Source organism: Chiloscyllium plagiosum, chromosome 28, assembly GCF_004010195.1.
Source record: "Chiloscyllium plagiosum isolate BGI_BamShark_2017 chromosome 28, ASM401019v2, whole genome shotgun sequence".
In the NCBI taxonomy this organism is placed as follows: domain Eukaryota; kingdom Metazoa; phylum Chordata; class Chondrichthyes; order Orectolobiformes; family Hemiscylliidae; genus Chiloscyllium; species Chiloscyllium plagiosum.
Window position 1 is genome coordinate 7,496,421 of NC_057737.1, and position 23,509 is coordinate 7,519,929.

At 44.6% G+C, this 23,509-nt stretch overlaps 1 protein-coding gene across 1 annotated transcript in view; it reads left to right on the forward strand.

The window, feature by feature from the left end:
• The first annotated feature begins 6 nt into the window (after positions 1 to 6).
• rtn4rl1b (reticulon 4 receptor-like 1b) overlaps positions 7 to 23,509 on the forward strand; it is a 53,669-nt gene continuing 30,166 nt past the window's right edge. The window contains exon 1 of the mRNA XM_043718170.1: positions 7 to 293. Coding sequence (XP_043574105.1) covers positions 281 to 293 — 13 coding nt within the window. The 5' untranslated portion in view covers positions 7 to 280. The remainder of the gene's footprint in view (positions 294 to 23,509) is intronic.

Consider the following 23,509-nt stretch of genomic DNA (forward strand, 5'->3'; position numbering starts at 1 on the left):
GCCCCTACAATCGCCACCACCACCGGGTCACAGACTCTCTGTGAGCCGGGCTTGGTGCGTCTCCTGTCGGCTTCAGTCGCTCCCTCTCTCTCTCTCTCTCTGTGTCTTGCTGCCTCTCTCTCTCTCTTTCTTTATTTAACACTCTCAGGATGCAAAAGACCTGGTTCAGGATCTCTGTGAAGCAACCCACAGCCCGCTTCCCTCTGCCGGATCGGTGCTAAATTCGAGGAGATTTATTCTGTGAACTGCCAACTTTTCTTGCGGCTGGTCAGGGAGGAAAATGAGCAGGAAAGGTAAGTTTTATTTTGTCATTTGTGTGTTTTTTTTTGCTGTTGAAATCTGAATTTGAAATGGAGTGTTGGGTGTTTTGTTTTGCAGACACTGTAATTTTCCCACCTTATTTTTCCTATATCGACCTAGGATTCAATGCATAAAATATTCACTGATACGTAACATTTATTAAATATTGCAAGGATCGCCGCAGTGCGAGTTTTTTTTTGGATGCACGGAATTTATTTTCAATCTGGTTCAGTCACAGATTGCGGACTTTCGATATAAGTTTTCAGTCTGTTAATTGACAACACCCTGAAACTATCGGGGTTTTTTTTGTAATTTAGACAGGATGGTTTTTCCTAAAAAAAAAAGTCACTGTGTGGATTTTCTTTCCTCGCTCAAACGGATTTATCTCTCTTAGTTGCATTTTAAGGGTCAAATCAGCTATGTTCGTGGATTTGATTTAAAAAAAAATTGGCTCCTTTTCATTTTCCATTTTCTCTCAGTCTCTTCGCCCGAGAATATATGGCGTGGATTCAGCCGCTAGGAGATGACTGGAGAGTCAATGCTGAAGCTGTTATTTTAATATTTATGTGTGTGTGTGTGTTTATATATAGCTCGTCGTTATGTGACATCTGGTTCACTTTTTTAACAGAGGAAGAGAAGGAAGGGGGTTAAAATAAATGATTCAATTTCTAACTCCCAAGTCACCTCCCCTCCCTACTCTGAACCAAGGTGTCATCTACCTATCAGTGTGCGAGAGCTTGTGCTTAAATGTTACCGTAATGTAGCTGTGTTGATGTTGCTGGTCGTCTGGGATTCTCGAGCTCTGATCTAGCATCTCTCTCTCTGGATATTGAGCGCCTTCAGTGGTCGTAACTAAAAGGGAGGGGGGTTAGACGAATATGAAAGTTGGGTCTGCATGGGGGTGGGGGTGGGGGGGAGGGCGATGCTGTTTATCATCTGCCCACCCCTCCCCCCACAAAAAAAAGGCCGCTCAGAACACAGATTGCAACCCCGCCAAAACAAATTTGTCCGCAGACATCAACAGTGCATGTTTATGTATTGAATGCCCGATTAACCCAAATAACCACTGCCGCTGCTTGAAAGTGCTGACCAGCCAAGCATTACCTCCCTGACCCGTGTGGTCAGGGGTGGAGAGTACACCCTTCGCATGTGTTAACTGTTTAAAAAAAAGTTCAACGGAGGCTTCACTTAAACATTGGCAACATCAGTCCAAAAAATAAAAACCAAAAAATTGCGGACGCTCAAGATGTGTAAAAGAAAAATAATCGGCGGACTAACTCAACGGGTCTGTGCAGAGAGAAACTGAGTTAACGTTTCACGTTCCAGTGACCCAGAGCCCAGACCTGCTGAATTTCTCCAGCAATTTCTGGTTTTGTTTTCAGTGTAAGTTGCTGTACCAGGTGAATAGGTTTGCGGCAGCTCCTCAGTGTCAGTCCAGGTCGTCGGGAATAATTCAGTCCCTTCAGTTTTACCTGTGCTTTGGGATAACGGTTTATGGATGTGCGTGTGTGTGTGTGCCTATGTAGGTCATCTTAAAACGCAACATTATATTTAACACTATCGCAGCCCCACCCTCCCAACTAAAAAGATTTCTTCTAATCGATTATGAAAATAATTTTGAGTATCGATTTATGATCGATTTATTCAGAGACAATTTATAAACACACACGCAAAGCGCTGGAGGGCATCTGTGGAGAGAGACACAGAGTTTTTAGGGTTGGACTCCACTTTCTCAGCGAGCTCGGGTTCGAAGCTAAACCGGACTTTGGCTGCAAGATCTGACCGCAGGTGCTGAGGCGTCAAGGGAAGTGTTCAATCGGAGTCAGCCAGTCTGTAAAGCAAAGACCTGGAGGTGGGAATTAACCTGATCACTCTTCCCCATTACCCCCCCACCCACCTCCACTCCCCAAAGCGGCTCCGCTTTAGTTGAGGTTCATTTGAGACAGGTTTATATCCTTGTGCTTATCTGTAGTAGCTGATTCTTAACATACCTTTAGGCACGTTTGTCAAAAAAAAGTGATTTTTATACTGTACTTTGATTTTTTTAAAAATATACATACACCCCTAAACACTGGCTGCAGCTCTTAAACGTTCGATAGTGTTAAACCAGGGAGAATACAGTGCTCTGGTCAAAAGTAAATCTTGATAGTGGCAGCGGAGTAAATATTTTTCTGTGTAAATCCAATACTGCAGACAGACCTTTCAGATGCTAACAGAGATATGGGCGAGGCCCATTTATCAGACCGAAGCTCAGTGTTCCCTAACGGCGTCTAAAACTGCAGTTTAACAAAACCCCATGGATTGTCACGAAGTGAATCTGAAACAATCGACAATCTGTATAAATATCACAAATTTGAAACTGTTAGAAAATTAGTAGCCGTGTTTCATACAGACGGCCTTTGGGTGGAAAGGGAGTGAAGAGGCAGTGTCCAATGGTGGGTCAGATCCTGCCGGGGGGAGAAAGTGCCTGTCTGTGAGAGTCCAGGGCGGTGCCCGCAGCCCTGTGCTGATGTAAACTCCACACAGCGAAGTTCAGCCAGTTTACAGGACTCTTGGGCTCGCTGACTCTCACGAAATGCCTCTTTGTTCCTTGTCCAAGACCAGATAGATTTATTTACGAACCACCTAAAGGTTTGGGGAGTCAGAGTAATGACTGGGCGGTGGGCATTGCACACAGGAGTCAGAATGGCGATGCGGTGTTTTCTGTTGACACAAGATTGGGAAAGAAATGGCGCCAATAGTCAGGACAAATCAGGCCACTGTACAGTGAGAACTTTATTGGGTGGCCCAGTAATAGCGGAGTGAATGTATTGATTGGTGGGCTTTCTAGTATAAGAAATGGAAGTAACCGTCTGGCCCCTCAACCCTGCTTCATCAATGAAGACCAGGGGCTCCCATTTCCTCCAAATCCTTTAATATCCCCAAAATCCATCACACAATTTTGAATATTCCAATGACCAGGCTTCCTATGCGGTGAACATTTCAAAGACCCGCAACCCTTTGAGTCAAAGGTCTCAAACCCATCCGAATGGCCCACTCCATCTTCGAAGACTGAGGCCCCCTTTTGTTTACAATCCTCCGGCCTGGGGAGGAATCCTTCCAGCAACCCCCCTGTCAAACTCCTTACAAATAGCAGGTGCTTCAGTGAGATCACCTCCCATTCTTCTTGTTGGCAATGAGTGTGATAATGGGGCAAAATGTGTGTGTGAGGACAGTGAGATTGGGAGACACTGTGGGTCATAGTAGGATCGGGAGACACTGTGGGTGATTATATGATTAGGAGACTGTGAGATTGAGAGATTGTGGGTGACAGTGGAATTGGGATACTGGGATGCCAGTGGGATTGGGAGATTGTGGGTGACAGTGGAATGTGTGGTGTGAAAAAATAGTGGGATGTGAGGAATGAATGAGACGGACGAAGTTATGTAATCATAGCGGGTGTACTGAATGATGGCGTATATTGGGAGAATTGTCAGACCATAGATGTAGAATCCATTAGGTAGAGTGTCATCATTCTGATATTTAGAACCTATTAGATATTCTATAATGTAATAGGTGATGCAGAGTGGATTAAGTGGCGTGTAATGTTGCTGTTTATGGTGTAATGGAGACCAATCTGGCGCCGATGAGCTACATGTTACTCCCAAGAGTATCCCAGTTATGCCAACCCTGTGCCTAAATACCTGTGCCCCGTTCCTAATCCCTCATTTACCTTGCCGAGCCTAGGATGCACTGAAGGGCACTGCATGCCATCGCTGCTGTCCCATTTCACGTGACCCTTTGCAATCTCCTGAGAAGTAAACAGAATTGAATTGTCGAAGCTTCAGGCTTCCTGCAATTTTATTTTATTTTAGGTGGTTGTCAGATGGTTAGACTGTAGTCCGTGTGACTTTCCTAAATCTGATATTGCCGCAGCTCCAGTTATGCAACAGCGTCTGCGGTCGGACCCTATACCATCACTGTTAAACAGACAGACCAGATTTATGTATAGAGGATACAAGATTTCGAAGGTTGAGTGTTAGTCAGTCACTTGGTGTTTATTAACCGCTGTCTTTACTGGTACAGTTCATAACACGTGGTGGCAGCATCCATCCGAACCCAGCGCTGTGTTGACCCCTCTAGCCGAGAGATAGGACGCTGAGCTGTTCGCTCGAATCCGGCCAGCGCTGAGTGTTGTGTGTGTGTGTGAAAGACTGGGTTCCGCGCACCATGCACGGCCCTCAGGGTTAGTGCAGTTTAATGCAGAGATGAACAGGCAGGGCAGAATGATTCGGGCGGACGCGTGGTGCACCATAGTACAAGTGTGGCTGTTAAATGGGGTGGGGGGGCGGAAGGTGGTGGTTTCTTGGGTGTAAGAGAGGGAGGGGGTGCGGGCATGGATCTGAAATTCAGATAAGGACAGAACTGGAACAGGTAATTTCAGATTGATTAATCTTCCGCGAGGAAGGAATGGTTAGTCTGAGGATGCGAGCAGAAGACAAGGGGTAACAGTAAATTTGTAATTTGCCATTCTTGTATTTGACCTGGTGAGGGCAAGAGTTTGCACAGACTGTCCGTCTCTCTCTCTCTCCACTCAAAAAAAAGATATTCAACTCAAAAAAGGATTTGTGTTGGTGTCACTAAGTCCCTGAGAGCAGGATGTGCTTTTTGAGATCAGGATCATAACGATTGCCAGAGGACAATGCAATCCTTCCCGAGCAACCTCGGACTGAATGGGAGCAGGTCCAGCGCACAATAGCCTGACACCTCTTCCTATTGTATGTCCGGGCAGATAGGAAAGGGGGTGGGAAAACGGGGGGGGGGGGGGGGAAGAGTGGAGTTTACGTCGTGGAAAGGGTTAAGGAGTAGAGTCCAAACTGCCCCTCCCCCCAATAAAGCCAACCCCCTGCAGAGACCCAGTTAGCTGGTCAATTTCTGAAAGTGACTGGCTCTGGACAGGGAGAATCCGACCAGTGAGGGAGGACAAGCCCCCGCCCGGGTGATGGGGGAGGGGAGGGGGGAGTCATCAGCCCGTTCCCATCCAGGGGCTGGCTTTCCCTGAGTCTCCCTTACCGCCTGTCCCCATCCCATCGAACACACACACACATATATACACACACACCGAGAGCGGAATCAGGCACTCACTTGCTCTGTGTGTGTGTATGAGAGAGAGAGAGAAACTGGGGCACAGAGGGTCCCTGGGGAATTTGGAAAATGCTGCCCGCACCCACCCCCTCTCCTCAGCGTCTATAGCTTTTCCAATCGAGTTGTGTACCGTTCTGTTAATGAACAGCCTCTCCACCTACCCTGGGGGCTGTGTTAAAACTCCGAGAGAAGGAGAGAGATTATGAACAGGTCCGGTTTCACTGCGAGACTAACAGCTGTGTGTGGATTTTTAAACAAGGTTTTAGGGGCGGACGGGGGATGTGAAGTGTCTATATTGTTTATTAAACCCGGTAAGTTCTATTAACACAGCAACGTGTGACCAAGGCTGGTTGTGATTTCTGAACTGAGTCAGTGGCGGTAGGAGCGATAGCAATAGAATTTGTTTTAACAAGGTCAGCGTACACAGCCAAGACTGAAGAGAGGATTACTCGATGGTGCCTACATCATCTGCAGCTGTTTGAAAAACAACAACAAAAACAACCGCCCCCCCCCCCCCACACACACGTGTACACACACACACATTTAACAAAAGAAACGTCGGGACATTTGACCGGCTCTTGGGTCCTTAAATAAACATTTCCCAGCATACACATACAGACCCATACACATACAGCATACTTTGTCAGCGTACGTTCGCCAGGGTTCAAGCTAACATTGGAAGCAGTGACAAGAGTTTAGAGTGGTGCTGGAAAAGCGCAGCAGGTCAGGCAGCATCCGAGGAGCAGGAAAATCGACGTTTGGAGCAAAAACCCGTATTCAAGCCTGGCATGTTTCAGATCATTTGGAGATCAGTTCTGCAGCGAGTTTATTTTTATGATCTAATTCTGTTTTTTGTTGTGGACCTTATTTTCAAAATAAATTCATTTAATTTATTCCTTCGGCTGAAAGGCAATTAATTCAAATGAGTAGATAACGTGATGCTTGTAACTCTAAATTCCCTCTTTTTTTGTTGCTGTATGCTTTTCTCAAATGGCATGGTTGGAACAATTTAATTTGTTTTTAGTGCAGAAAAAATGACTTTCAATTATCGGAATTGGAGAGTAAAACGGGTCTTTTTGTTCCCTGAGGGACAGAAGGGGATGGATCCTTGTCGGAGGACGGGATCTATCCCTCTGTCACGAGTAGAAAATAGTCCAGTTTCTGATTCATTGTATTTAGTCCTTTGGGTTTAGACTCCTGGTAATTTAGATTTCACTGAGAAAGAAATTAGCATAAGTTCCTATATAATAGAATGATTCACAGCACACGCTGTCACAGAAGTGATCTGATAGATGGCAGCAGCATCAGTTGTCTTTGTTCATACAACGCTATTACATACTATTCTTCCTGACTTGTTTCCTAAGTGTGTCGCCTCATTGTCACCAAATCTGCCCTGTGAAATGACTGGGGTGTAAGAGGATGAGGCGGCCTCTCAGGCAGAGGGGATTGCGGATGGAAAACAGTGTTCTGATTCGAGTTTTACTCTTCAAGTTTGGGGAAGGCGGTATGTAGGTCAGCCAAACAGCATCCAGTCTCTGAAGCAAACTTGCGGATTAAGTCTGAATCTTTAAAACTGAAGCTCGTGTTCTGCTAGAACTCTGCTGTGGGGGTTTTTTTTTGTCAACGGATTTTATTTTAGCTTGCAGTAATCGCAGCGGTTTGCACAGGGGTTTCTGCCCACCTACTGACACCAGCAGAGATTGCTTCAGTACCGAATATCACTACATCTGAAGACAATATTTTCTGTTCGATTAGCAGTCAAGCCAGCAGGATTAAAAAAAAGCACTACATTTTGGAGCTGGCGAGGAAGATACAGAGGAGGGTGGCTTTTATCTCAGTTTCATTCAATGGACTCTGCAAACACAGCAGTTTCTCTTACACCCCACCCCATCCCCTCAAGCTGTGATTACCTTGGATGGCTAGTTGGTGGCACAGAGTGATAGTGACAGCGTGGGTTCAATTCCCACACTGACCGTGAACGAATTCCCTTCAATCTCTCCTGACTTCCCGAGGCCCCCAGGTGACCCTCAGGTTTGGCCACCACCAGTTCTCTCCCTCTACTGCCAGAACAGCCCTCTGGTCTTTACTTTCCCACTACCGGTATACAGCTGCCCCTTAAACAATTCAAGTGGTCTTACCCGCACTGCCCGAGCTGATTGTCCATTAAACGTCTCCTTTAATCTTTGACTGAAGGCAAATTTTGTGATATCAATGAAAATTGTGTCTTTTGTTTATTGGGGAATTGGTTTTCCCATTGTCATGATTTAGTCTGAAATCTCTTCTATTCATTTTGTAAACAATGTGCTTGGAGATGGTATAATACACCTCTGGAGCAGGTGGGACTTGAATCTGGGCCTCCTGGCTCAGAGGTACAGATATTACCACCTCACCACAAGAACCGAGAAGCCTAGTTCTGGAATGACCCTGATCCACACCATTCTATAATCTTCCTTCTCTATGGGCTTTGTAAACAGCTAACATATTGAATAAAAGGTACATCATTTATTGCCCCCCCATTCCTTCTAATTAACATGCTGATTTGCTTTATAATTAACTGCATCCATGTAATTCAACACTGCTGTGGGTTTTATTTTACCATCTGTCTGACTGTCCATCTTTATTTGCATTTTAGTTTAAAAATAAATTTATCATTATTAGTGGGAAAGGTCAAACATCTTTATAATTTGTAGTCCTGAGGTACATTTAAAAGTCCACCCCACACCACCCTCACAAGTGAAAATGCTCATTTTAGAAGGCATGCAGCCAAACCTTTGAATTACAAGCTCGGAGGCAGCTATAATCAGCTTGTTGGTGATTTCTCGATCCATTCTAAAATTAGCCACCTGTGTTCCTGGTCATGACAGGTCAATATCTGTGCCTCAAGTAAGCCTCAAGAACAATGTGAAGTTTATCATGTTCACCAAACTCTGTCATCCTCTTGAGAACCAGCATTAAAGGACAATATACAAATAGACACAGCTCCCTGACAGTGTAACTGTTCTGGATTTGGGAGGTAGCCAATTGCTCTGATAGTCTTGGATTTTGTAATTGAAGAGCCAATGGAACTGCTGTAGAATTATGTCTCATTATCCTCACTCTAAAACGTTTGAGATTAGTTGTGGTTAACCCAACTCTGGAATCATCAAGAGACATTTCCAGCTTACCATGTCTGGAACTGTTGTAGTTAGTTGGTCTTTTTGAACTGTGTTCGAGAATTTTCCAAAGAATTTGCTTCATTTGCAGACCCCACTTTATAGAAAGGTACTTTCTTTGAATGCCAAGTTTAGAGAGCTGCTTTAAAAATGATGAACTCACTCAGGAATTCTTCACCTTTCCTCCTGTCATGTTTTGCCTTTTATCTTGACCAACCTTTAATCTGTCTAGACTAATCATCATCCTTTCACACCCACCCCCTCACCTCCCCAGTACTGCTCAGTGGCATGAGAGACCACATTGATGGCACTTGGAAACTTGGCATCTCAAAAGGGAGCCATGTGGTGTCAGATAGATCCACCCACATAGATAGGAGCATATCTAAGCAATTACTGGAGATGGAGACAAGTTCTTCCAAAAAAAAACAGATGATTCTCTAAGTACTTACAGTTATAAAGGGCAGAGTCAAACTTGCGTCCCCACATGATTTCAACCATAGGGAATGAACAATATCCACATGTGAATTTATAAAATTAATCATCCGGCTGAAAGCTGCTGGAGATGGAGACAAGTTCTTCCAAAAAAAAAACAGATGATTCTCTAAGTACTTACAATTATAAAGGGCAGAGTCAAACTTGCGTCCCCACATGATTTCAACCATAGGGTATGAACAATATCCACATGTGAATTTATAAAATTAATCATCCGGCTGAAAGCTGGGAGATTGATGCTAAAACAGAGCTCTTTTAGATCCAGAGAACTCAGTGAGAAAAGTATAAAATCTCATCAGCTCTTCAACAACTCAATGTGTGAGCCAGCAACTCAAGAGATTTAAATCTGGAGGTTGTGGGCTACAGAAGCTTTATCAATGGGATATAATGCATTGTAAACATTTTCCATCCAGTCCATCCTTCCACATTTCAGATTACCTCTTTCAATGTGTCAGCTGTTCAAAGGGGATACACAGATGGACCAAATGATCTCATTTTGTGTTCTAAGGTGGGATTCTATGGAAATGTCATTCTGTGCTCTGAGGTGGGATTCTATGGAATGTTCCACTTCTTAAAGTCCTGGAATGAATAGCTCCATGTCCCATTGCACATTGGACTTGTGCCTTTTCCCTTGGTAATTTTGACTGGAGTTCATTTCTCAAATTGATTGATCCTCAGTTTTTGCAAGCGTATTTCACATGGAGGCAGGAGATTGTTGGAATCTGCGATTCAGAGTTGCTGTGTTGATTGTAGGTCTGATTGTAATTTTCAGGTACAAATAGACAGAACGTGTGCTTCACACACTCAACCTGTTTGTCCCAGCTGTTGTGTTTCTATTTTCTGGTGGTAATCAAAGCCCCTGGAGTCTCCTGCCAGCACAAAGACATGTTCAGAGGCAGAAAAGAGGTCAGGGCTGCATTATTTCTTAATGTTTGCTTTCAAAGTGCATGGATCTCTATGAATTTATACATTCCCTAACCCTGCTATATGATAGCAGTTGTACCTGCCCAGCTTTGAGTGGTCTGACTGGAAAGTAGTTGTATGCTATGTCTCAAATAAAATCAGTTTTCCCACTTACTGTTTGCTCTCATTATGCAGAAGTGTTCATTATTGCGACTTTGGAGGCTTTCAGTGAAATTTTCACATCCAAATCACAAGTCCAGGCCACATTCCCAGCCCCTTGGCTCTGGAATTGGCAAAAGTTAGGAAACTTATAGAAGTCAGAGGGTGAGGGGTGACCTCATAGAGGTTTATAAAATCATGAGGGGCATGGATAGGGTAAGTAGACAAAGTTTCTTCCCTGGGGTGGGGGAGTCCAGAATTGGAGGGCATAGGTTTAGGGTGAGAGGGAAATGATATAAAAGAGACCAAAGGGACAACTTTTTCGCGCAGAGGGTGATACATGTATGGAATGAGCTGCCAGAGGAGGTGGTGGAGGCTGGTACAATTGCAACATTTGGATGGGTATATGAATAGGAAGGGTTTGGAGGGATATGGGCCGGGTGCTGGCAGGAGGGACTAGATTAGGTTAGAATATCTGGTCAGCATGGACGGGTTTGACTGAAGGGTCTGTTTCCATGCAGTACATCTCTATATCTCTATGAGTAAGGCCTTTGGACCCTGAAGCCTGTTCCAACATTTAACTCTGTTATAGCTCGTAGGAATCCTCCCTTCAGCTATCCCACTTTGTTTCACAGCTTGTATTATGCTTGCCTGACCATTTAGTAATCTCCGTTTGTTTCAGTTAACCCCGCCAGCCTTTCTGGGATAAGGGTGGATCAGATTTCCTCTGAAGCAAGTGCTATCCATCACTGCCCCTGAATATCCTGCTCTCACATTAAAAGTTTTGACCCCCTTTGTTTATGGATACCCTGCACCAGAGGAAATTTAGATTTGCCCTATTAACTCCTTAAAACAGCTGCAATGCCTCAGGCAGCCACTTGTGCCTGATGTCAAGAAATTCAGCTCCTTTACTTTATATTACCTGGAGGCTGAGATGGGGCTGCTCCCACTCCTGTAGCCTGCTACTGATCAAAATCTGCAGGGACCACACAGAGCTGATTTTCTTTTGACACTATCAGAGCCTTAGAGATGGAGCATCTAGATATCCTGACAACTGAATGACCATGAGGCAAAGGTATGGAAGTGGCCTGAAAGCCTCTCTCATTCATTGCTGCTGTAGAATGCCTTTTTAACTGATCTGAAAAATTGCTATGCTCGAATATTGTGATCAAGAAGGAAACAACAAAGGCATGAAATATCTGTTGACCTGGAGCCTGTGAAGGCAATTGTTCAAGAGGCCGGTGGCAGTTAAGATTTGTGCTTCATGTAAATCCACTCAAAGACAGAACAGTTAAGTATTTACATAACGGAAAAGGTTTACTCTTTCTATTTCATTTCAAAATGAAATCTGTACTAGAGGAAAATGTTAAAAATATAAAATAAAATGATAACAATGCCAGTAAATAAGGAATGTTAACTGGTTATAGGGACATAGGAATTTTTATAGGCACATAGGAACAAGAGTAGACTATTCAGCCCCTTCAACCTGCTCTCACATTCATTGGGATCATGGCTGATCTGTGGCCTAACTCCATATATCTGCCTTTGGCCCATATCCCTAAATACCTTTGTTCAGTAAAAAATTATCTCAGATTTAAAGTTAACAACTGATCTAGCATCCAGTGCTGTTTGTGGAAGAGAGTTCCAAACCTCTACCACCCTTTGTGTGTGGAACTACTTCCTAACATCTTTCCTGAGTGGTCTGGTTCCTAACTGTCAGACTATGCCCCTAGTTCTAGAATCGCCCATCACTAGAAATAGCTTATCTACGCTATTGTTTCCTGTTGCTATCTTGAAGACTTCAATCAGATCATCCCTTAAACTTCTAAATTCTAGAGAAAACAGGCCTAATTTGTATAATATCTCCTCATAACTTAACCCTTGAAATCCTGGCATCATTCTTGACAACTTATATTGCACTCTCTCCAAGGCTAATCTATCCTTCCTAAGGTGTGGTGCCCAGATCTGTCTGCAGTCTCCAAGTGGGTAAAAACAATGACTGCAGATGCTGGAAACCAGAGTCTAGATTAGAGTGGTGCTGGAAAAGCACAGCAGTTCAGGCAGCATCCGAGGGGCAGGGAAATCAATGTTTCGGGCAAAAGCTCTTCATCAGGAACCCTGATGAAGGGCTTTTGCCTGAAATGTCAATTTTCCTGCTCCTCGGGCGCTGCCTGAACTGCGGTGCTTTTCCAGCACCACTCTAGTCTCCAAATGGGGTCTAACCAGGGTTTTGCATAGATACAGCCTAGCTTCTGTATCCTTATACTCTAGTCCTCTCGATATAAAGACCAGCATTCCATTAGCTTTCTTGATTATTTTCTGCACCTGTCTGTGACATTTTAAAGATTGATGCACCCGAACCCCCCCCTCCCCTCAAAAGGCAAGTCTCTTTGGACATCCAGTTAACTTCTAGAAAATATGCTGATCTCTTTGTCAGTCCAAAATGGATAGCCTCACACTTGCTGACATTGAAATCATCTGCCACAGCTTTGCCTATTGGAGTAGATGTAGGCCATTCAGTCCCTCCAGCCAGCTCTGACTTCCTAGATCTTGGCTGATCATGCAGCTCAACATCATATCCTTGTGCTATCTCCCTTGATGTTTTTAGTAACTAGAAATCTATCCATCTCTGTCTTGAACTTACTTAATGACTGAACACACACCACATTCTAGGGCAGAGAATTCTAATGATTTACTACCCTTTGAGTGAACAAGTTTATTCTCATCTCAATTTAATAAAGTTATAGTTTCCACTTTTTTACTTAAAATTTTCAAAAGATTGAAGTTTTGGGTATTGCTGGAAAGTACTAGGAACAGTATAAGTACACACCAAGAACAGTTTGGATATAAGAATATAGATACATACAGCACCTACAAATGCCAGGTTAATTGCTAGAAATCAGGAAATGTATGGATACAAACTGTATAGGCTATAGGCATGCACACATCATTGTAAACCTCACTAATGCTTTCTGGAAGGATGTAGCCAGAACCATGGGGTGGGGGAGTGGCTGGGATTTTTCCCAGGGGACATGCTTTTGGGAGTCTGTGGATAGATAAATTCTGTAAAAGTGAGTTGGGATCCCAGCTACACCTAGTCCTTTTCCAGCTTTCATTGGGATGGGATTGAATGTGAGTGGGAGACATCTGTTTGAAAAGGCATTCAAATGTTATAATCGGTAATTCAGTGTGACTTTGATCCTTTGGTCTGGCTTTAGCAGACTCTGAGACACATTCTCCTGGTCTGACAGCCAGAGTGAACAATATAAGTCCTGAGCAGGAAGGCTGTTGCTTTTAAAATGAGAGGTTGGGAAAGCTTTGACCTGTGAAACTGAAGATCTCCAGCCATGGCCGGGTGAGAAACACTGCTGTTCGAATCTTTCAGTCCCTGCCAGAATGCTGTCACTTTATAACGTGTGATGGTCAATTTCAGAATTGCACTTTTGCCCATCCTCAGTTGTAACTGCCTGCCAACAGCTTTCAACCTGGCAATGGGAGCAGCTTTTCCACCGCACCTTGCACCTGTGATGAGGGGTTAAGAGGGAAAGCATCACCAACGCCTACAAAAGTACGAGCTGCTTTCCCTTCGGCTGTGTGTCCTTCGAGAAAGCCAGGAGGATGGACACAGATATCCAGCTGAATGAATGTGTCCACAGGAAGAGGGTCAGGCCTCACTGCATTTCTGCAAAACAGTTCCTCAGGAAGTGCAGGCTCCTACTGCGGGTCACTGCTGACATCTCCAGTCTCTAGACCTCCTTCCTAGTGGAGCAGATGGATATGGAATGGCACTGCCCACCACTGGAAGGTCATTGCCCTCTCAGATCTCTGACTCTCTTCAAGATTCTTTTACTCATTACTGGGATGTGGGCGTCGCTGACAAGGCCAACAATTATTGCCTATCTCTAATTGCCCTTGACAAGAATCTTGCTCTTTAATGCTTGCACTATTTGTTCTGTAGAGACACACACAGTGCGGTTAGGGAGGGATTTCCAGGACTTTGACCCAACCATAGTGAAGGAACAGCAATATGTTTCTAAGTTGGTGAGTAGTTATAGGGGAACCTGCACATGGTGGTGCTCCTGTGAGTCTGTTGCCCTTGCCCTCCTAAGTGAGAGAGGTCTCAGGTTTTGAAGTCAGTGTTGAAGGAGTCTTGCTGCGTTCTTGAAGCTTTATAGATGACACATGTAGTTCTCTTTGTGAAGGAGGAATTGGATGTTGACAGTGGTGCATAAGATGTTGATCAAGCAGGAGCTCATGTTCTGGATAGTGTGAAGCCTTTTGAGTTCTATTGCTTCTGCACATGGGGGTCATGGCTTAATTCTGATTATTGTTTTGCTGATTAAAATTCATAGAAAATATTCAATAATTAATACTTTCGTAGAACCATAGTGTGGAAGGAGGCCATTTGGCCCATTGTGCCTGCACCAACCCTCTGAAAAGCATATCACCCAGTCCCAAGCCCTACTCTATCTCCACATTACAGACAATCCACCTAACCTGCAGATCTTTGGACTGTGGGATAAATCCACACAGACACAAGGAGAACATGCAAACTCCACATAGACAGTCACCCCAGGCTAGGATTGAACCTGGGTCTTGCGTGCTGTGAGGCAGCAGTGCTAACCACTGAGCCACAGTGCTGCCCTGTTTCCAGGGAAGTAAGCAGGCAAGAGCACTTGGTCATTGAGCTCAGGTAAAGGAATTACCAGATTGCTCTCTTGGTTAGAATCCATTGCCTCATGGTGAAGCATTTCCAGGTGACTTGGATTACGAGAGATACTCCCCCGTGGTTAAATCTATCTCTGATCTGATAAACTGAAGGAAGTACCAGGCCTGGTGAATAATACTGCCTTCATCCAATATTGCTTGTTTTTTTTCACACTTTTTGCATTTATCTAAAGTTTTTATCATTTCAGATTTGGCTATTCATTCCAACAAATTGGTCTTGCATCTTCAATCCTCTACAAATTTCAAAGCATCCCTAAACTGTGAGGCTTCACTTGCACCAAGTCATGTAATTAATAACTCGAGGAGAAAGTGAGGACTATCACATAACTCTGCTGATGTACACTGGCCCCTGGATTGGTGACATTGCAAATTTAACATTCATATCCTTCTGATTAAATCTCACCAGGACCTTACGCCTCCCTGTTATTGAAAGCAGCTTCAATCCTTGAAAATCTCCATATTCCACTGGCTCCTGCCTACATCATCTTACACCCTTCACCCTAACACTGGAGTCTGTAGTTTCAGTTTTATAAGCCCGAAGCTCTGCAATTCTCTCCTTAAAAACTCTCCTCCTCGCCAACCTTTGCTCATTCTCCTTAAATCCTACCTCTTTGACCAGACTTTTACTCACCCCTTCAGGGGTGGCACGGTGGCTCAGTGGTTAGCACTGCTGCCTCACAGTGCCAAGGACCTGGGTTTGAATACCACCTCGGGCAACTGTCTGTGTTGAGCTTGGACATTCTCCTCATGTCTGCGTGGGTTTCCTCCAACAGTCCAAAGATGCCTGCTCATTGGTGTCCCAGGGTAGGTGATGACCTAGTGATAGTATTGCTAAACTATTAATTCAGAGACACAGGGAATCTTCTGGGGTCTCGGGTTCGAATCGCACCATAGCAGATGGTGGGATTTGAAATCAATGATAATCATATTGATTCTCAGGGGAAAATCCCACCCAGTTCCCTAAAGTCCTTAGGACAGAAATAGGCCATCCCTACCCAGTCTGGCCTACATGTGACTCCAGACACACAGCAACAAGGTTGACTCTTAACTGCTCTCTGGGCAATTAAGAATGAGCAATAAATGCTGGCCTCATCAAAAAGGAATTTGACAGCATTACATGGAGTTTTTGCCTCTTTTTGTGCCCACATGCTTCAAGACAATCTTCTCAGTGTCCCTCCATGTTCACGGTCTGAGATGGGAAGGGTTGAGTTATTTGCCCACAGGAGGATGGGTCACCGGTGCAAATCTGATGCCTCTTCCCTTTGTCCAAAACCTGGGTGTGTCTATTACAGCAGCAATGCTACTCACTGATTCTGGAATCACAGCATTAGGCCATTCAGTCCATTAATTCACACCAATTTTGTTTTTAAAGACAATCTCATTAACCCCTGGTCAATTTCTCGGCAAGTTTTTTCCCATTCAATTTTTAAAAAATCTATTTATCCAGTTCCATATGTTTGCATTCCATTTTGGAGGTAAGCATTGAATCTGTTTTCACCACTGCATCGATGCAGTGTTCTCCAAAGGTCTGTGTAAAACTAATTCTCCATCCTAATCTGTCGTTAAAAACCACCAGCCTGAGAATCATTCTGGTGTATCTCTGCTCTCATGGGTTAGGTAAAGCTTTCCTCATTTTATTTTTCCTAGATGCTGCCTGACCTGCTGTGCTTTCCCAATAACATACTCTCGACTCTGATCTCCAGCATTTGCAGTCCAATCACTTTACATCTTTGTCCCCTGTTTATTGATCATTCAGCTACCAGAAGCAGTTTCTTTCTTTTTAACTCTGTCTAAATTTTAAACACCTCTATCAAATCTCTACAAACAATAATGCATCTTGCATTCTCCATGGCAACTCCTGCACCAATCAGAATCCACTTGCCAACCGGTCAGCACCCTCCTGGCATGCAGTAGTATTGGTGTTGGCTTTTCCTTTATTAGCATTCTTGCACGTTGTCCTGATGAGCATAAAGCTAAAGTTTCTGACAAAATATTGTCCCTTTTGCAGCAATATGCAAACACAGCCTTTCCAGACTATCCATATCACTCCAAGCTCTCACCCCTGAGACTATCTCAGTCAGTTTCTTCCACACTGTGACCCAAGTCTTTTTTGAATTCATTTGTGGGATGTGCACATTGCTGGCTGGGCCAACATTTTATTGCCCATCCCTGGTTGCTCTTGACAAGGTGGTGGTGAGCTTCCTTCTTTAACTGCTGCAGTCCACCTGCTGTGGGTTAACCCAAAATGCCATTAGGGAGGGAATTACAGGAATTTGACCCAGCGACAGTGAAGGAATGATGATATATTTGCAAGCAAGGATGGTGAATGGCTTGGAAGGGAACTTAAAAGCGATGGTGTTTCCATAACTTCGCCCTTTTTCATTGGTTATGGTGCCCAGAAATAGCCATAACGCTCCAGTTCTAACTTCTGCCTGTGGAAAATCAAAAACACTGACCCAGAACATTCTCTTCCCTTCATTTCTACCTCTCTATTTCTGGTCTGGAGCTCTGAGACCAATTACAGCAGCCCCTGTACAACTGGGCCTGTGATCAGTGCAGTCGGTAAAGACCAAAGTGAAAATGAACCAGTGGCCTGCACTGCTCAGACTGACCCAGTACAACGCAGCATGGAGCAGTGAACCCACTGAGCAGACCTGGCGCTACTGATACTTTTCTTCTGTTTTGAAAGAAAACCTCCTTGTGATAAAAAAGACAACAAATTTACTAGAATTTCATCTGTTCTCCAAATGGCCTCGCCTGTACTCAGAGTCGCACAGCAGCTGATTCTGAATGTTTGAAACAGGTAGAACAAAGGAGGGGATAGAGAAAAAGAGAGGGACAGAGACTTGCAGCCAAGTCTCAAATTGGAGAGTATGTTTGTTTTTCTCTCTCTCTCTCTCTCTCATCATTCTCTCAACACTTTCCAATTGAGTTCTGTCCTCTGTTCGTTAAACAGGTGAGAAGCTGCTTAATATAATCATGGCAGATACGGCAGATGGAAGAATTTGATAAGAACCCATTAAATGTTCTGTAGGATGACACCACAGGATTTACACCGGCAAGGTGCAAACATAGTGTAGTCTGACAATTAGTGAGTCTCCTGGTGCGAGTTCACACACAAAGCAACACTGATTTAACACTTCAAAAAAAAATCACTTGAAAATATCTCGGCACCTGTTCTGTTATTGGTGAGGTCTGAAATGGAGGAGAAGGAGAGTTGATCTCATTGAAACACATATGGCTCTTAGAAGTCAGGAGGTCACTGAGACACGGTTTCCTGGAGAGTCTCAGGGTGAGGGATTGGACAGTTAGGTCTGAGATGAGGAGGAGTGTCTGTTTGGAGCGTCGTGAATCTTTGGAATCTGAGCTGCCTTTCTGTGTTAACGAGTACTGCACATTCAAATCTGAAATCGAGAGATTGTTGGCCATAATGAAAATCACTGCCGTGTGAGGAAGTGCTTGCAATACAAGATCAGCCATGGATTTTTCTGGATGGTGAAAGGGCTGTATGGTCTTAGAGTCATACAGCCAAGATAAGACCCTTCGGCCCAGCAGGTCTGTGCTGACCTTTCTACACTAATCCCACTCTCCAGCACTTGGCCCGTTTGCCTTGAATATCCTCAGGAACCTCTGCTCCCTTTCCTCTGTGTTTCACTATAGCAAACGACAAACAAGGGAGCAGGGAGCAGAGATAGAAATCACTGGCCCCAGTGTTGTTCCAGTCCTGAGACCGTCGCCTCCAGCCTTGGCCCGAGAACAGCAGTGTCCCCACCCATAGAGCCCAGCTGTATCCCCACTCTGGGCCCTTGGGGGGAGGTCATTTCTGCTGCTAGAGTCTACACTGCCACTTAGTGAGGTCATGGCAGAACAGTATTTCGAATCCTGTCAGTTGCTGTGATTCAGCAACAATGAATTCTCTATCGTTTTACAGGAAAATCGCAACATTGAACATTTCAGTTGGCTTCTCCCCAAGCCTCAGCCACTTTCTGGTCAGAGAAAGCTCCCAACTTCCGTTCCTATTGGTCTGAAGAATTGCTTGTTGACACATCAGCCTTGATCAGCCCAGGCCAGGACCTGTGTTCTGAGGAAGGGTCATTACACCTGAAAGATGTTATGGTTTCTCTCCCCAGATGTTGCCAGACCTGCTGAGATTTTGCAGCAATTTCTGTTTCGGTTTCAGATTTCCAGCAACTGCAATTCTTTCAGTTTTTTGTCAAATCCAGGACCAGCCTGCAACAGGAACTGAAAACAACCAAATGCTGGAGATCACAGTGGGTCAGGCAGCATCCAGGGAGAGAGAGCAAGCTAACGTTTCGAGTCCAGATGACTCTTCATCAGAGCTAGAGGAACTGATTCTCTTCCCGTTGACTCTACCAATTCCTCTAACGTCTCAACTGAATCAAAATAAACTGTAATGTCTCGGGAAGTGAAGGTAGTCAGTAAATAACGAGATGGGGTCATCCAAGTGTTGTGACCATTGACCTGTCCTGAGTGAACTGACTGGTGATTAGGCAGCACTGGAAATATGTATTGGACGTGGGTTCAGGGGCTTGGAGGGGTGGGGTGGGCTGGGGAAGGGTGGGGATGGGATGGGGGAGGGGGTGGTGGGTTGGGGGAGGAGGGGTCACCTGGTGGAGTGTACAGGGGCAGGAGAAAAGGAGAAAGACTTGTATTTCTCCACAGTCTTTCATCCCCTTTGACCTTCCTGAAAGCTCTGCAGGCAATGAAATGCTTTTGACGTGTTATAAGTACAGCAAGATCCCACAGCAGCGGTCGTCACAGAGTTATACAGCATAGGAACAGACCCTTCGGCCCAACTCGCCTATGCCGACTAGGTTTCCTAAACTGAACCAGCCCCATTTGCCTGTTTGCTCCATATCCCTCCAAACGTCTCTGATCCATGTACCAGGTCCAAATGTCTTTTAAATGTTGTAATTGTACCTGCACATATCACTTCCTCTGGCAGTTCATTCCATCACACAGCACCCATTTTAAAGCCTAGATATCCATTTGTTTTTATTGTAATGTAGTTAGACGGACAGATACTGAGCAGGATTACAGTGGGCATTAGCCTGCTTTTACTTGGAATTCTGGACGGAATCTCTTATATCCAAATCAGAGGGTGGAAAGGCTTCAATTTGATATCTTTCCCCAAAGATGACCTCTCCAGCAGCATGGGCCTTCATAACCACTACACTAGGATCATGAGTCTGCAATTCTCGACTGAGGTTGGTGCAACAGGACCCAACATCAGCCTATTTGAACTCGGGTGTTAAGAGTGCTACTCAAACACCTTCTGGGATTCCCAGGCCTAATTGTTGAGTGGGAATTGATGCTGGGGAGCACAAAGCACTCGGGGACCGAGTCTGGGGGAGCATGGTGGCTCAGTGGTTGGCACTGCTGCCTACCAGGACCAGGGACCCAGGTTTGATTCCAGCCTCAAGCGGCTATGTGAAGTTTTCACATTCTCTCCGTGTCTGTGTGGGTTTCCTCTGGGTGGTCTGGTTTCCTCCCACAGTTCAAAGGTGTGTAGGTTAGGCAGATTGGCCATGCTAAATTGCCCATCATGTTCAGGGATATGCAGGCTTGGTGAATTAGCCATGGGAAAAGAAAGGTTACCATGTAAGGAGGTGGGTCTTTGGGGGGGGGGGGGAGGAATGCTCCTCTTGAGGATCAGTGTGGACTCCGATTGGCTGAATGGCTTGCTCCCACACTAGTAGGGTTCCATTGAATGTGGCTATTGGGTTGGGACAAGATCAGGGATCAGCTTAACTGCTTTGAACAATGAATGGTGAGATGGACAAAGTGACAAGAGAGGTCAGTTGTCTCGGTGGAACTGTACCCCAGATACAGCAAGAGCACGGGGCCAGGAGGTATGAGTCATCAGGCAGGTTCAATTAGCTGTGCCTTGCTGCAGCAATTTCTTGTAATCCAATACTATGCCTTCAAAAAGGATTGAGGATGTCACATGTTTTACAGTAAACAGGCTTGTCCTGGAATTGTCACCGTGACCAAACTATCAAATGCTGCATGATATTCTCAACAAAGAAAATGGAGCTCATTCAATTAGGAGAAAAATCCATAACTTTACTGATTTAAATAATAAAATATACAAAGCAAATCAAAATTAATTACAAAATCTATTCAATGAGAATTTTCTGGCCAGCGAGAGAGAGTGATGAATAATCTCTATCTGCAGGTGAAATGACATACAAAACAAGAGTTTAGAATGTGTTTCAAGGCAGTAATACATTGCAGGCATGAGCTCCAGGCATTGGAGCTGAAAAACAGGTTATCAGGATCTGAAAGGGAGTGCAAGTTAGTGGTTCAGATGGAAATTTCCAATCTGTTTCCACACAGTACAACTTATCAAGATCTCAGTCTATTGACCTGAACTCACTGCCCAGACAGTACCAGTGCAGAGTGCTGCATTGTTCAAGATTAAAACTCACACAACACTGGGTTATAGTCCAACAGGTTTATTTGGAAGTCTAGCTCTCGGAGCGCTGTTTCCTCATCAGCTACCGGACGAAGGAGCAGTGCTCCAAAAGCTAGTGCTTCCAAATAAACCTGTCGGATTATAACCCAGTGTTGTGTGATTTTTAACTCTGTCTACCACAGTCCAACACTGGCTCCTCCACATCATGGCTATTGTTGAAGGTGTCCTCCGACTGAAAGAACTTTTCGTGGTTGCACAGCAATAATTTCATGGCGCTGTCTCAAGAGTAGGAATATTCAACAATGCTCAGCTCTCAAAAACATAACTGCCCACATAGGGGAAGTGATGACCTAGTGGTCTTATCCATGAACTATTAACTCGGAGACCCAGGTAATGTTCTGGGGACTCCAGTGTGAATCCTGCCACAGCAGAATTTGAATTCAATTAAAAAGAAAAGAATTGCATCTTGACCATGAATCCATTGTAGAATGGAATCGCTACAGTGTGGAGACAGGCCATTTGGCCCATCCAGTCCACACCAACCCTCCAAAGAATGTCCCAGCATTTCCCATGGCCAATCCACCAAATCTGCACATCTTTGGACTGTGGGAAGAAACCAGAGCACCCGGAGGAAACCCACGCAGACACAGGGAGAATGTGCAAATTCCACACAGTCACCCAAGGGTGGAATTGAACACACATCCCTCATGCTGGGAGGCAGCAGTGCTAACCACTGAGCCACTATGCTGCCCCATTGTTGTCAAAAAACTCCATCTGGTTCACTCATGCCCTTTTGGGAAAGGAACTGCTATCCTTACCTGATCTGGCCTACCTGTGACTCCAGGCCCACAGCAATCTGGCTGAATTTTAACTGCCCCCTGGGCAATTAGAGATGGGCAATAAATCATGGCCTAGCCAACAATGCCCTCATCTCATGAATGAATAAAAACAGATTCCCCTCCAAGCTCTTCACAAAATCTGGGTGTGTGCTAAACAGTTTCTTATGTATAGCGCCTGGTCATGTCTCAAAGTATTGCGTCTGGAACAGTGAACATTTGCCTACGAGGCATGACATTCTGTGGTGTATGAAGACATCCTGAAGATGGCCCTTCTAGAACCTTCTGTTTTTATTTCAAGGGTTTGAGGTGACCTCATAAACTATAGAAAATGAGTGGATGGGACTTCCTTACAGGCTAGCCATACAGTGATTTACTTCCCCTATCACCACTTCTTTTGTTTAAGGTCCCAAGTGGCCCAAGCGAAGAATATGCATTTGGATATGATCTGGAATCTATCTCACGGAGGATGAGATTAATTGTTGGGCTCACTCCCAATTCCTTCATGGACCATTCAACCAAATAATTACTGAGCATCAGTAACAATTAACCTTTATATAGTGCCTGAAATACTCAAAAGGCTCTTTACTGAGGAAGGTTTTACACTGAAGCACATGATAAGAAATTAGGAGAGGTGGCCCAAAGCTTGGTCATTGGCCTGGCTAATAAGGGACATCTTAAAATTGGAAAGAGAGAGATAGACTAGAGATAGGTAGAGATATAGGGAGGGAATTCCAGAGCTCGGGGCACAGGCATAGCCATCAGTGGAGAAATAGGGAAAAATCAAGAAAGTGGTCAGAATTATAATATTACACAGACCTTAAAGGATGATAGAGACTGACTGTGGTTATAGATATGGGGAGGTTCAGAAACACTGAAAGGATTTTTTAAATATAAAGTGGCTTTGCCCGACCAGAATGAACTTTTATGAAAAAAACCCAAAGCACTGTGGACATCAGAAACAACAGCAGAAATTGCTGGGAAAACGCAGCAGGTCTTTCAGCATCTGTGGAGATAAAGCAAAGTTAACGTTTCAGGTCCAGTTCTGAAGAACAGGGTCACTGGACCCACAGAGGCTGGGTTTTCCCAGCAGTACCATCCCTTGGTGAGACAGTTAAGACAGCACAGATCAGCAGGTAAACTTGGACCTTCTTGTTCTGCATGGTCAGGGTTAGAGTCTGTAATCAGAAACATCAGGAAACCTAGTTTTGATTATTGAGATTCCAGAATCTTCTGAGCAACTGTTGGGAGAATACTGTTGATTTCAAGTGTCCTGTGGATGTGTGTAGGGATGGTAAATAGTATGAGGTGTGTCTGTGTGGGTGGGGGTGTATTGGGAATGTGTCTGTCTGTAATGGGGGTGGGGGTGTTATCGG